This window comes from Simochromis diagramma, unplaced genomic scaffold, assembly GCF_900408965.1.
Source record: "Simochromis diagramma unplaced genomic scaffold, fSimDia1.1 OVJJ01000338.1, whole genome shotgun sequence".
Taxonomy (NCBI): domain Eukaryota; kingdom Metazoa; phylum Chordata; class Actinopteri; order Cichliformes; family Cichlidae; genus Simochromis; species Simochromis diagramma.
Window position 1 is genome coordinate 266,985 of NW_024387088.1, and position 12,110 is coordinate 279,094.

The window sequence follows — 12,110 nt, forward strand, 5'->3', positions numbered from 1 at the left end:
CCTCTGCTACTAAGCTGTAGACTGTAGACTTCCCGTCTCAAGAGGGGGTGGGGGTTGAGACCTTGAGACAACTGCACAAGGACCATGTGCACCAGGATATTGAGCGTACCACTGAACTGGTCAGGCAGCGTTGGCCCGGGACCCAGTGCCAGGAAAAGTACAGGATTGCTGAGCATCAAGCCAGGTTAATAGTGGCTTTTGAGGGAGCTTGGACACGGTTGTCAATGGCCGCTGACTGTCTCAAGTAGCGGCATGATCAGAGAGTCCACCCTGCGCCTTTACAGGTCAGTCGACTGGTGTATCTTCGAGATCACAGTGCCCGGGGCCGGCACAAGATCCAGGACCTATGGAGCTCCGTTGCCTACCAGGTGTTCAGGGCACCTCAAGGGAATGGGGCTGTATATACCATTGCCCCTGTGGGAGACTTGGACAAGGTTCGACATGTCCATTGTGACATGTTGAAAGGCACAGGTTTGCCCGGGGCCCCCTACACTTTGCCCAGGTAGTCCACCCCTACCTTTGTCTGCTAATTCAGAGTGGAGCTTCCTGAGTTGTGGCTACTAGTCCCTGAAGTCCACTTGGTCACATATGGTTCTGCGGTGTTTTGGTCTTTAGTTAGTTTGATCTTAATTACACGAGTAAGTATATTTCTAAACTATGTGCAGTCCATTTAGTTTGCCATAAGTGGAACAAGTTCTATCACATCTCAAAGGCAAACTAGTTTCCGCTGCCTTCAGTTTGGAGCGTCACAACAAAGACTTTAAGAGTTTTAATATATTTTTAACATGCAAAAGTATTTTCACATTGTGAATCAGGTTTACAGTGCTGTTTGCTCTTTTATCTCATTGTCCCTACAGCAAGTTAAAAAAGAAAGAAACAAAAGTGCCATGTTCATGAAACTTGATGGAAAAGTGTAAATTACAGAAGCTGAAGTAATTTCAGGGAAACTAAAAACACTCAGGTTTTTTTTTCTTACATAATTTCTTTCTTCCCCAAAACTGACACTGAAGACTAAGAAACAACTCTCAAAAATAAGCCTAGTCTTATTTTCCACACATACTTGGTACTTTTCTTTTTTTAATAAAAGTGTTTTCAACACTGACAAACATGAACACCCAGAAAGACAGCTTTAAGGGGAAAAATCCTGAACTATCTAAAAAGTCCCGACTTTCAATGTTTCATCACTGGTGATTTCAGTTGTTATTGTTTCTGTAAAGAGATGATGTAGAGTTAGACGGATCCCTTTCTGATGGCTAAGCTGGAACTAGGTCTCAAAACACAAGTCTAGAGCCTCTATAGTCAGAAGCCTGTGATGACTGATATATTGACTTTCCCTCTTTCTTCCACACTATAACTGGCCATTTCTTCCTACTTTTGATTTTACCTCACCTTTAAAAATTATTTACCTTGCCTTGTTTTGTACTATTCTTTTCAGCACAATCTAATATCTGGATTTACTGTTATTTTTTCATTTTGACATACTGCATTAACGGGATTGATCTGAGACTAAATCTAAATCCAAGTACAAAAAAAGTACTTTATTTTTTACTGTAACAATCACAAATTTAACAAATAATTTTCACAACTTGAAATTAAAAAAACCTATGCACAAGTTTTGCAAAAAAGATTTTAAAACTTTTAAAAACTGCAATATAGCTTGAAGTCTGCACTTTCAACACAAGTTGAAATGGAGGCTCTGGTTGGCTACATCTTGTTGCTGCGTCGTCTCAAATTGGTCAAGTGATTTGGACTCGCCAGCGCATCCATTGACCCCGGAGGGTTAAGTCAGCTACTGCATGTATGGAGGAGTAAGGGCAGAGGTGGGTTGCAAAGGGACTTGCAGGTGAGCAACCACCGTGTGCAGGAGAAAGCAGCTTTTATGAGATTAAAAATAAAAATAATAAAAATAATAATAAGATATATAATTTATGACTACATATTTTATAATAAATAGACAAAAGACCCAGGTGTGGCATTTTAAAAACCAGCGCAGCAGCACAGCAAGCTAGAATGAGGCCAGTGAGGTTTGGAGGTGACCACTCTTACAGCCTTTGAGAAGAAGCTGTGCATACTCCTGCCTCAGGGGGGAGGTCGAAGAGTTTCTGGGTTGGGTGTGTGGGGTTAATCGTGATACAGGTTGGACTGCTCCTGCACCTGCTGACGTAAATGCCAGACAATAGACAATAAAGAACAATGGAAATCAAATCTCATCTTTAAACAAAATATCAGTAACAGTCGAGCTGTAGATTTAAATTTCATGAAAAGTGAGAACTCAGTTGTTTGTGAGCTTTCATGCCAAATCAAGTCTAATATAAATCCTGATAAATGTGTTTTTGTAATATCTTTATACTTTGGTACAGACATATATTATAGCAAAAAGCTGCCTCTGCTGTACTGTCCTTAAACAAAATATTCTAAAAAACCCCACTGTAAAATAATCCTGACCTCAAAACAAAAAGCACCATGACTGATGCGTTTGCCACTGTGCTCAGTGACGTCTCTGACGTTAATAACAACACAGCTGAACTCCTCCACAGATCATCGCTGCTAAGGATGAGAAGAGGACTTTAAAGTTCACACAATGAACAAGTTCTTCCTTATAAAGAAAATTTAACTTTGATGACATCCAAATCCTTAAAACTGAAACCAAAATGATGTACTTCAGACAATAATCAGTGTGTCTGTGTGTGGCAATTATGAACTTTCATAATTACAAAACAAACATTTGGAAAAACACCTGCAGCTCCAGGCTGTGGTTAGAAAAAATACCTAGTGTCCAAACATGTTTACGTCCTAGCTGCTGTAGTCACTTCAAGGCAAAAGGTGTTGGAAATCTTAGCTCTCTTTAGAATACATGCAGACTGCTAGATGTGGTACAGTTCTTAAACAGGCTGACTTCTTATTATCTAAACCAGTTTGGTCCTCAGGTTTTAGTCTGAATATGTATGGGTTAAAACAGAGAAAGACAACCATTCTTGCCTATGGGCAGCTTAAAATCACCATTTAACCTAAACCCACTGACTTCATGTCTTTGGAGTGTGGGAGGAAGCTGGAGTACCCAGAGAGAATCCGCATAGACATGGGAAGAACATGCAAACCTCACAAAGGCCCAGGCCAGATGAGGAATTCAAAACCAGGAGTTTCCTGCTGTGAGGAAACAGTACTAACCCCCATGTGTGCAGTTAAATTAAGAATAAAAAGTATTAAATATTTAGTGAATTTAAGACAAGTTGTTATTTACAGGTTGTGCAAAACTTGTGCAATGAGCATTTAAGTGGCATTTTTGAAGTGGCAGTGTGTAGAGTCCTTTAATTGTAATGAGTGTGTAATGATGTGTATAGAATGTCAGCAGTTCAAAAGTCTGATGGCTTGTGTGTAAAAACTGTCTCTGTATCTGGTAGTGCGGGTCTGGATGGTCCTGAACCACCTGCTGGATGGCAGGAGTGTGAAAAGTCTGTGGCTGGGATAAGAGAGGATCCGCTGCGTCTTCCTCATGCAACGGCTGGTAGTTCAGTCCTGGTGATGCGCTGTGCTGATCTCGCCACCCTCAGCAGAGCTTTGCTGTCAAGCCCTAGCTAGGTCATAAAGCTAGGTCTCAATCCCTAGCTATTAAAAGGGAAAGTTTTACACCTAATCCTAAAAATAGAGAGGGTATCCGTCTCCTGAATCCCAACTGGGAGTTTGGGAGCAAGGCACGTCCATGAGCAAGGCACCTAGTTAGGAGGTCCTTTCTCGAGCTGGAGTAAAGAATGAAAAAAATGAAAATGAAAAAAATTTTTTTTTAACAACAATGTCCTTTCATTTCCATCCTTCAATCATGAGATAAATGCATAAGATCAACATACTTCTGTTTTTTTACACTTTGACTCAATGAACCAGCCTCCTGCGACTGCGACACAGAGCAGCATAAAAACACAGAAAACCACAAGTGGGATCAGTCGGCTCCGACGGGACAAACCACCTGCCAGGAAAAACCAAACAGAGATGAGATCTACTGTAGGACACAACATGACATGTCACATTTATTAAACTATCAAGCACAGAAGTTACACAAAGTTACATAACAGTGAAATGAAGTTAGAATTACTGAGATATCAGTCCTGACGGTCACTTTAATGCTACAAGTCCCAGAATTCTCAGGGCAGCAAACATGACTTTGTCAAAAACCACAAGAGAATAACTGATACATTTACTGCTTCACAGAAATAAATAAAGAGATCTGCAGAGCTGCTCCCAGGATATTACACTACACTTCCTGCATCTACTTCAAAATAAAGCAGCGCACGTTAAACATTTTGAGGACTACACAGAGAGGCTGCCATCAGTGAGAGAAAACTGCATCATAAATGTGATTTAGATCCATTTCAAGACTTTTTAATTGTCTTGATTTGTTCCTCATGTTCTCACCTTTACTGTGAAACTCGTCCATCGGCTCAGGAGTTTGGAGAGTTTCAGGATGCAGTGGCGTCTCTGTTGTCATAGTTTCAGCTGAATATAAGATTGTAAGAACATTTAATTATTTACAATAAAATAATATCCAGAAGTCTTTAAGGAGCAACACCAAAATAAGTTGTTGGTAAAATAACCCAAGCACACCGGTCTTTAAGGCAAGTTTGAAACCAAACAACAAAAATCTTTTCAGTCTGACTCACCAACAATCAGATGAACAATTGAAGACTGTGTTTGACTCTTTAACTTTGGGATGAAACATTTGTATCTTCCTTCATCTTCTAGTGTCACATTAGTGATTCTTAGTGAGATGTTTCCTTCTCTCAGGCCGTCTGTGAACAACGCCGTCCTCCCGACGTACGATGGGATCTTCATGTCGGGGACCTCTCGGGCGTCTCTGTAAAGATGAACATAATCCACTCGACTCAGACGGTCGTTGGGGTCAGGGCGACGATCGGGTCTCGACCACTCCACCGTCAACCTCGCCACATTAAACTTTGGCTCCACGCGACACGGCAGGATGACATCATCACCTGGAGCGGCCAGGATAGGCTGAAGTGATCCGACCACATGATAGTGACCTGAGGAGGAGAAATAAAGACACACATCCTGCTGAAAACCAAGTCTGACGTTTTCAAAAATGTCTTCCTTTCTCATCAAACACTTCCAAGTGCAATAAAAAAATGTTAATGTTAACTTTTTAGCACCTCTACACCTGTGTCCAATGTTCCCTCTAATTTTTCATGTGTCTGAGCGAACACACAAACTCCCTGAGCGATCTCGTGGACCACTGTGAGCAACAGCAGACATGTGCACTGTGGTCACGCCAGCATTGAATCCATCCAAGTTACATGGTTTATTAAAAATAATCAAATTACAGCATTTACATTTATGTTAGACTACTTTTAATTAACTGCTTTAGCCCACTTACAATGAAAATTCAAAAAAATCTTCATGATCTGTGTAGTATGTTAACACTATTGGAAGTAAAAATAACTTGAACTCCAACTTTGAAAACACAACTTTTTTTTTTTATATAAAGCTCTGACTTGTATTATGAGTCTGTGGTCTGGGAGAGAGTCCTGTAACTCTCTCCTAAAAATGCAGCCAAGGCGTTTTTTAAATAAACATTTCAAACTATTTACAGAACAATCAGCTGTTCTGCATCAAATTTGATGCCACACAAATTATTTGTGCCACTCCAAAAAATAATTTCTGTCCACTATGAGATAAAGGAGAACAACAGCCTGATACCTGCAGGCCTGACAACAGGAGATGTATCACTGCTGTAACACCTGTAACATTCAGCAGTCGCCTCATTGTTCTCACGCACACAACAAAACTATTGACTACACTACACACTAACTACACAAAATTTGCGCTAAACGTCGCAAATCTCTCACATCTCAAAACACCGCCGTCACGCCTAAAACTTCCCTCTTTCCTAAACATCTAAATGCCATGTTGCCATATCATTCATTTTTTGATTGGTCGACATGGTACATTTTTCGACAAATAGGAAAAGCTGGGTTTTTTTTGGTATTTTTTTTGCTCACAGGTGGAGAGTGCTTTCGAGCGTTTTTCTTATAAAACCTTATAAACCTTATTCCTTATAAAACGTCGTTTTTACAGTTTCTTCCCACAGTAAATATAAACAACGGTAGTATTCAGGAAGAAAACCAAACATTGCTTATATTTTTATCACAACTCTGGTTTTATGTGGTCTATCAACACAATTTAAAAACTGGTATAACGTCCACACTTTTCCGTCAATTGTTACTCTCAAGTGTAAACACGGGTGACAGCCCATCAGAAGCACGGCCAAAAAAAGATGATTAACATGAATTAAAGCTTAAATGTTTTCTAAAGAAATTAAGTAACTAGTATTTCAGAATTATTACTTTTTTAATTGCAGTGAAATCTTACCTTCAATAGACTTGAGAGCAAAATGCAGCATAAAGCTGAGAGAGACACACTGAACCTAAACTCTGCTACATCCATCTACAGTGAGAGGGAGGCAGAAACTGTCTCATGGCTGCTGATAAATGCTGAAAAAGTGCAGCTCTAACAGTGTTAAACATGCATCTCAGTAAAATGTGCAACATGGACAGGTTTGGGTCTCTGAAATCAGCACAGCTTTAATTTTAGAACCAAAGCCTGTTTTAAAATAGACCCAAATCTCCACACAGCTGTGGGGCAGGCTTCAGGTCTTTACATCGTATTCTTGCATTGAATGTAAGTTACATTATTCTAAAAGTAAAATAATAATGGTAAATAGAACAAAAGAGCACCTGTAACTTCAAAAACAGTGATTAAGAAGATTAAGACGAGCAAAATCAAATCACTGACAGAAAGATTCCTCTGTTTGCGAAGCATGTGGAGAGCAAAGTGGATCCTGACTGTCACCGTTTACACGTCAGTTAACAAAAAGGAATCAGTTGCATGCACTTTATCCTTGTTTATAACCTGAATGTTTTGTGCTCTTCCTTCTTTCTTTACATGGTTCAATTCATGTATTATAGCTTAGTGGCTCATTTACAACATGCACTGAAGGCTAGCTTGGCTCAGGCTGTAAACACTGTGGAAATGTAGCTTTGGTTGATGCTACACGTGTCTCTATACAAGCATTAATAAAATGAATCATTTTCACAGCTAATTATCACCACCATCCCAAAATAACTGACCATTTCAGAAAGTTTCTATTTGGCTGTTTAGCTACAGGTTTAAAAATAAATGAATTAAGTTAGTAAAAATCTTTAAACTGACACAGAAACTAGAAACTTCTATAGTGAAATGCTCAAACCTGACTAATAGATTCAGCTCAGTTATTTATGATTTAAACATCTGTTTTATTTCCAAACACAATATATATAGACCTATAAACTAAAAGAAATAGCTAAACTCTGATAGCATAATAATAAAAAAATTGAGCTTCCTTTCTAAACCCCCAACATAACTTTACACAGAAGAGTAAGGCACAATTTTTGGTGCAGTATTTTTAGACTAATTTACACTTGAATACAGCGTCTGCTTTTATTTACAGTGTGAAACATCTGCAACATCAGCCAGTATAACAGACTGCTGCTACATCATCACTGAGTTTGCCACTGTTTTTAAATACTCCCATTAAATTATATTTGTAACTAAAGCAAGTTTAATAATTTGCATCATTGACAGGCGCTCAAGGTGCATCGGAAACAAAAATACGACTAACATGAATTAAAGCTTAAACAAAACTGGACTCATATGGCAGAGCAATCTTACCTTCAACAGGTGAGAGAGCGAAAAGCAGCATAAAGGTGAGCTTTAAAGCTGAGAGAGACACACTGCACCTAAACTCTGCTACATCCATCTACAGTGAGTGTGAGACAGACGCTGACTGACAGCAGCTGATAAATACAAGTCTGTCTACTCTCTCTCCCTCCGCCCACTTCGCAACAATTTTAAAGCGCTTATTTTTTTGTCCCAGGCCCCCCTGAAAAACTCCAAATCAAGTGACGGGAAATTCCTATTAATTACTGTCTGGTTGTTTACAGTAAACAGTAAAAAGTTAACAGCCCACAAAAGTCAAAAGCAGCAGTTAGTTCCTATTTATTTCGATTTTTAATTAACCTGCAGTTCAAGAGCGCGGGCAAATAAAATGACAAATATTTACAAATCCCAGCAAGAGTTGCACAAAGCTGAATGACAGAGAAGAAGCAGCTCACCTGTTCAGACAGGAGCTTAATTAGCTGATCGTCACCACCATTCTCTTCATGGAGACGAGAAAAAATGATAAAACAGGCTGTTTTCTTCAGTAACATGAAGGAAGGAAGCGCTTCATGTGCGGCTCTGAGTCTGAAAGTGAAAGTAAAATAAGAAGGAGCAGTGGCTTCCTGCTGACGTGCGTTTAGTTTCCATTTTGTCTACTCCCGCTTTTAAACACGTTTTTAAGTTTTAGTTATTCTAACTGTGTTTCCAGCGTAATAATCTTAATCCACACACATATTAATTCTCTTTACATCTTATCCAGTTCAGGGACCTGGTTCAGGGGAATTTAGAGAGAGGGTGGATGGAGTGAAGCCGATGACACAAGAGTGAAAGGTCTACACATCTACACCCACACTGTAGTGGGTAGGTGTAGATACTCACAGCCAAAGTCAAAGACACAATTCAGCCTAGACGATTCCAGCCAACAACCTTTTTTGGTGCGATGCAACACTCTTAACGACCACATTTAAAAGAACCTAATTCCTGTCAATAACTGCATCATGGGCGATTTTGCATGATGTCATATTTCTGCAAATTTAAATGTCATTATATTTTTAGGTTAATTACCAGAAGTGCATGGTCAACTGCTGCCTGGATGTGAGGCTCCTTTCCAACATAAGCGAGAAGTAAAGATTAAAGTAATGTTGTAAAACACCGTGTGACATCCCAATACACAGAGTCAAATTGCTAATTAGCCAATATTAGCCCGAATACTTTATTAATCCCCCAGAAAATAAGGTGGTCACAGTTGCTCCAAGACTGAACTGTAACTAAGTAAACAAAATGAAATTATTAATACAATATTTTACAAAGTTACAGAAATATAATAAAAACATATCTACAAAATATAATAAATAAATCCCTCAAAAATACAGATAGCTCTAATTATAAATATCTCAGTGTGTCAGACAAAATTAAATATATATAGGCTACACTGAGGTGCCCGTCTTTTATACTGATGGATGTGATCTAGAAATGATTTAGAAAACCTGACATTTCTTCAGACATGTATTATGTAGACGGTAAAAGCATTTGGTCATCAAACATTTCTTCACATTTATTTAGAGTGATCCTGAGTTCTCCAGGACTTCTGAGGATCCTTCAGAGTGTTTATTTGGACATTCGGCGTTTTTTCACTTATTTTCCGTCCAGTCCTTTTACCATTTTCAGAGGATTGCTTTTTTTCAAGCCACTTTAACCCGTGAATTATTCAAGCATAAAAGAGACACGAATTGGTGTTGTAACACCAATAACAGACAACTTGGTAAAGAACCCATTTAAAGTGTGTCTTTGCTACCAGCAGTCTGTCACCAAAACACATCATTAGTCCCAGTTTCTTTACGTAGATCTAAAAAATGCCACAGACAACAGTTTGATAGAGATTAAATAACATTTTTACTCCAACAAGTTGATTCCCAAGAGCACAAGGGCTACATAAAATAGAAAGTACTTCAGTGTTCTTCTCACCCAAAAAGACCTCAGCCTGCCCAGCAGATGGAGCTGATTTTGGTCCTACTTGTAGAGAGCATGAGTGTTGTGCGACCAGTCCAGTTTATTGTTAAGGCGAACACCCAGGAATATGTATGTGTCGACCGCCTCAATGTCCAAACTCTGACAGTTCCTCCAGATTGTTCCCCTCAGATACACATTCAATAATGGCTTTATCATCTGAGAACTACTCGCGGACTGTGGTCTGTTGGCAAGGTTGTTGAGGTGATGTCCAGTCATGTTCCTTACAGCTTCTCCCTCAGCAGAGCCTGTTGGATTGTGTCGAAGGGACTGGAGAAGACAAAAGTGAAGTGACTAGATGCAGGAATGACATATAGTGTTTGGTGACAGGGGGTGGGGAAGAAAGTGGGACCTGAATTAAAACATATGAAAAACAGATTACATTTATCCACCCACTCACTCATCCTGATTGAGGATGACTCGCCTAACCTCAAACCCTTACTATAACCCATTCACCACCATGGTCCAAAGAACCACACTCCTGTCAATGAGTGCATCATGGAAATTTCTTATGATGTCACATTACTGTATTCTTTAATGAAATATTTAACATATTTAATGTAAATACTGATTTTATTACAGTTTTTCTCAAATGTTAAAACACAAAAGCCAATCCTGTAACCCAAATGACCAGTAGTCTAAACACATTTACTAAATGTAGCCACCATATTCCAGTACCATAAACACATGTCACATGAAGACACAATTCACAAAACACAACCCTCTGTACTCATAAATCTAAACACATTTTTCCTTGCCAAAACACATGTTGCAAAACAACTCTGCTCATATTCTCAAATGAAAGCCCATGTGATGCAAAATGCTTGCCACAGTCACCAATCTGTGAACACAGGGAACACACCTGGCGTCAGTCACTACACACAACGACTCAAAATTGAAGACACCTGTTGCTAATGATGTGACCCCACCTATGAAAGCATAGTTTGGTGAAGATGCCAAACAATCACAATGGATGAAGGCATTCGAGCATGCGGAAGGAGAAGAGCTGCAGGCCAAAGAGGAAGAGGGGTTGAGATCAGAGGAGGAAGAGGTGAAGGCCTAAGAAGAAGAAGAGGAGTTCGGAGTAGAGGAGGAAGACAAGGAGGCCAACAAGAGAGAGGAGAAGGTCCAGGTGGGAGAAGAAGACAACCTCGCACCATCATAACAGATGATATGCGAGCAACAGTAATTGACCATGTCATTGTCCATGGCATGACAATGGCTGAAGCGGGACGAAGAGTACATCCAAACCTGAGTAGGTCCACCGTGGCCACCATTATCAAGGCATTTAGACAACACAACAGGTATAGTACGCTATTGCTTTCTTTGTCACACTACAGTTTTACAGGCCTGTGAAAGTGGTCTGTTACCTTACATGTAGTTTTACATATAAATCAGTCAATTGACAACACATGTTTCTTTCTTTAGAGCTGAAAGAATGCCACATAGAGGTGGGAGGGTTGCCATATTCACAGCGGCACAAGAAACCCTCATTGCAGATATGGTCCATGAGAACAACTGCATTAGACTCCGAGAGATCAGAGACAAAGTCATTGCAGATAATGTAAACTTTGAGAACATTGATGCTGTCAGCGTGTCCACAATAGACCGAGTTCTCCGGCGCCAACAGATGAGGATGAAACAGGTCTACAGGGTTCCCTTTGAGTGCAACTCTGCGCGACACATAGGACAACGTTACGAGTATGTGCAAGTACGTATACATCCATGTCCACAGTACAGTTAGTGGACATACTGTGTTGCTTAGTGGCCTACATTACTTCTGGACAATACTGTGCTACCTGATTGACCGTTCTGAACACCTGTACGCTTTTCCATGTTCCACAGAGGATAATGCAGTTGGACGCGATGGCTAGACCCCATGAGTAACTCTTCCTGGATGAGGCTGGCTTCAACCTCCAGAAACAAAGGCGAAGGGGCCGTAACATCATTGGCCAGAGAGCCATCACGGAGGTTCCTGGCCAACGGGGGGGGTAATATTACTCTTTGTGCAGCTATGGGTACGGAGGGGCTTGTCCACCGGCGTGCTGTCCTTGGGTCTTACAACACCCAACGTCTCCTCACCTTCCTAGAGGAGCTAAAAGACATCCTCCTGGACCGTCAACAACACCATCCTAGGCTAGCACATCACATGTATGTGATCATTTGGGACAACGTCCGCTTCCACAAGACACACCAAATCAGAGAGTGGTTCACCACCAACAGTGACCACTTTTTAAACGTCTGTCTGCCACCCTACTCCCCTTTCCTGAACCCTATAGAGGAGTTCTTCTCATCATGGAGATGGAAGGTGTATGACAGACAGCCATACACAAGAGAGAACCTCGTACGGGCAATGGAGCTGGCCTGTGCTGACATCCCAGTGGAGGCCTTCCAGGGATGGA

At 40.3% G+C, this 12,110-nt stretch overlaps 1 protein-coding gene across 2 annotated transcripts; it reads right to left on the reverse strand.

Moving 5' to 3' along the window:
* Positions 1-762: 762 nt before the first annotated feature.
* Positions 763-8,886, reverse strand: LOC120742710 (myelin-oligodendrocyte glycoprotein-like). Of its 2 annotated transcripts, none has more exons than XR_005697931.1 (5): positions 8,157-8,886; positions 4,653-5,030; positions 4,408-4,488; positions 3,846-3,961; positions 763-3,737 (listed from the first exon to the last, which is right to left on the reverse strand). XR_005697931.1 is itself a non-coding variant. In XM_040046153.1 (5 exons), exons 1-5 carry the CDS (start codon positions 7,799-7,801, stop codon positions 3,714-3,716), a joined length of 687 nt encoding a protein of 228 aa, XP_039902087.1. In that variant the 5' UTR covers positions 7,802-7,846; the 3' UTR covers positions 763-3,713. The 2 variants fall into 2 exon arrangements, 1 of the variants encoding a protein (XP_039902087.1); XM_040046153.1 differs by lacking the exon at positions 8,157-8,886 and adding an exon at positions 7,714-7,846.
* Positions 8,887-12,110: the final 3,224 nt, after the last annotated feature.

What these genes read in the sequence shown, in the direction of transcription:
- LOC120742710 (XM_040046153.1), bottom strand. Translation starts at nt 7,801, where the DNA reads ATGGATGTAGCAGAGTTTAGGTGCAGTGTGTCTCTCTCAGCTTTAAAG. An exon ending in CGCTCTCTCACCTGTTGAAG is followed by an intron (nt 5,031 to 7,713) that starts GTAAGATTGCTC and finishes TCTCCTCCTCAG; the next exon opens with GTCACTATCATGTGGTCGGA. An exon ending in GGACGAGTTTCACAGTAAAG is followed by an intron (nt 3,962 to 4,407) that starts GTGAGAACATGA and finishes TTTTCCTGGCAG; the next exon opens with GTGGTTTGTCCCGTCGGAGC.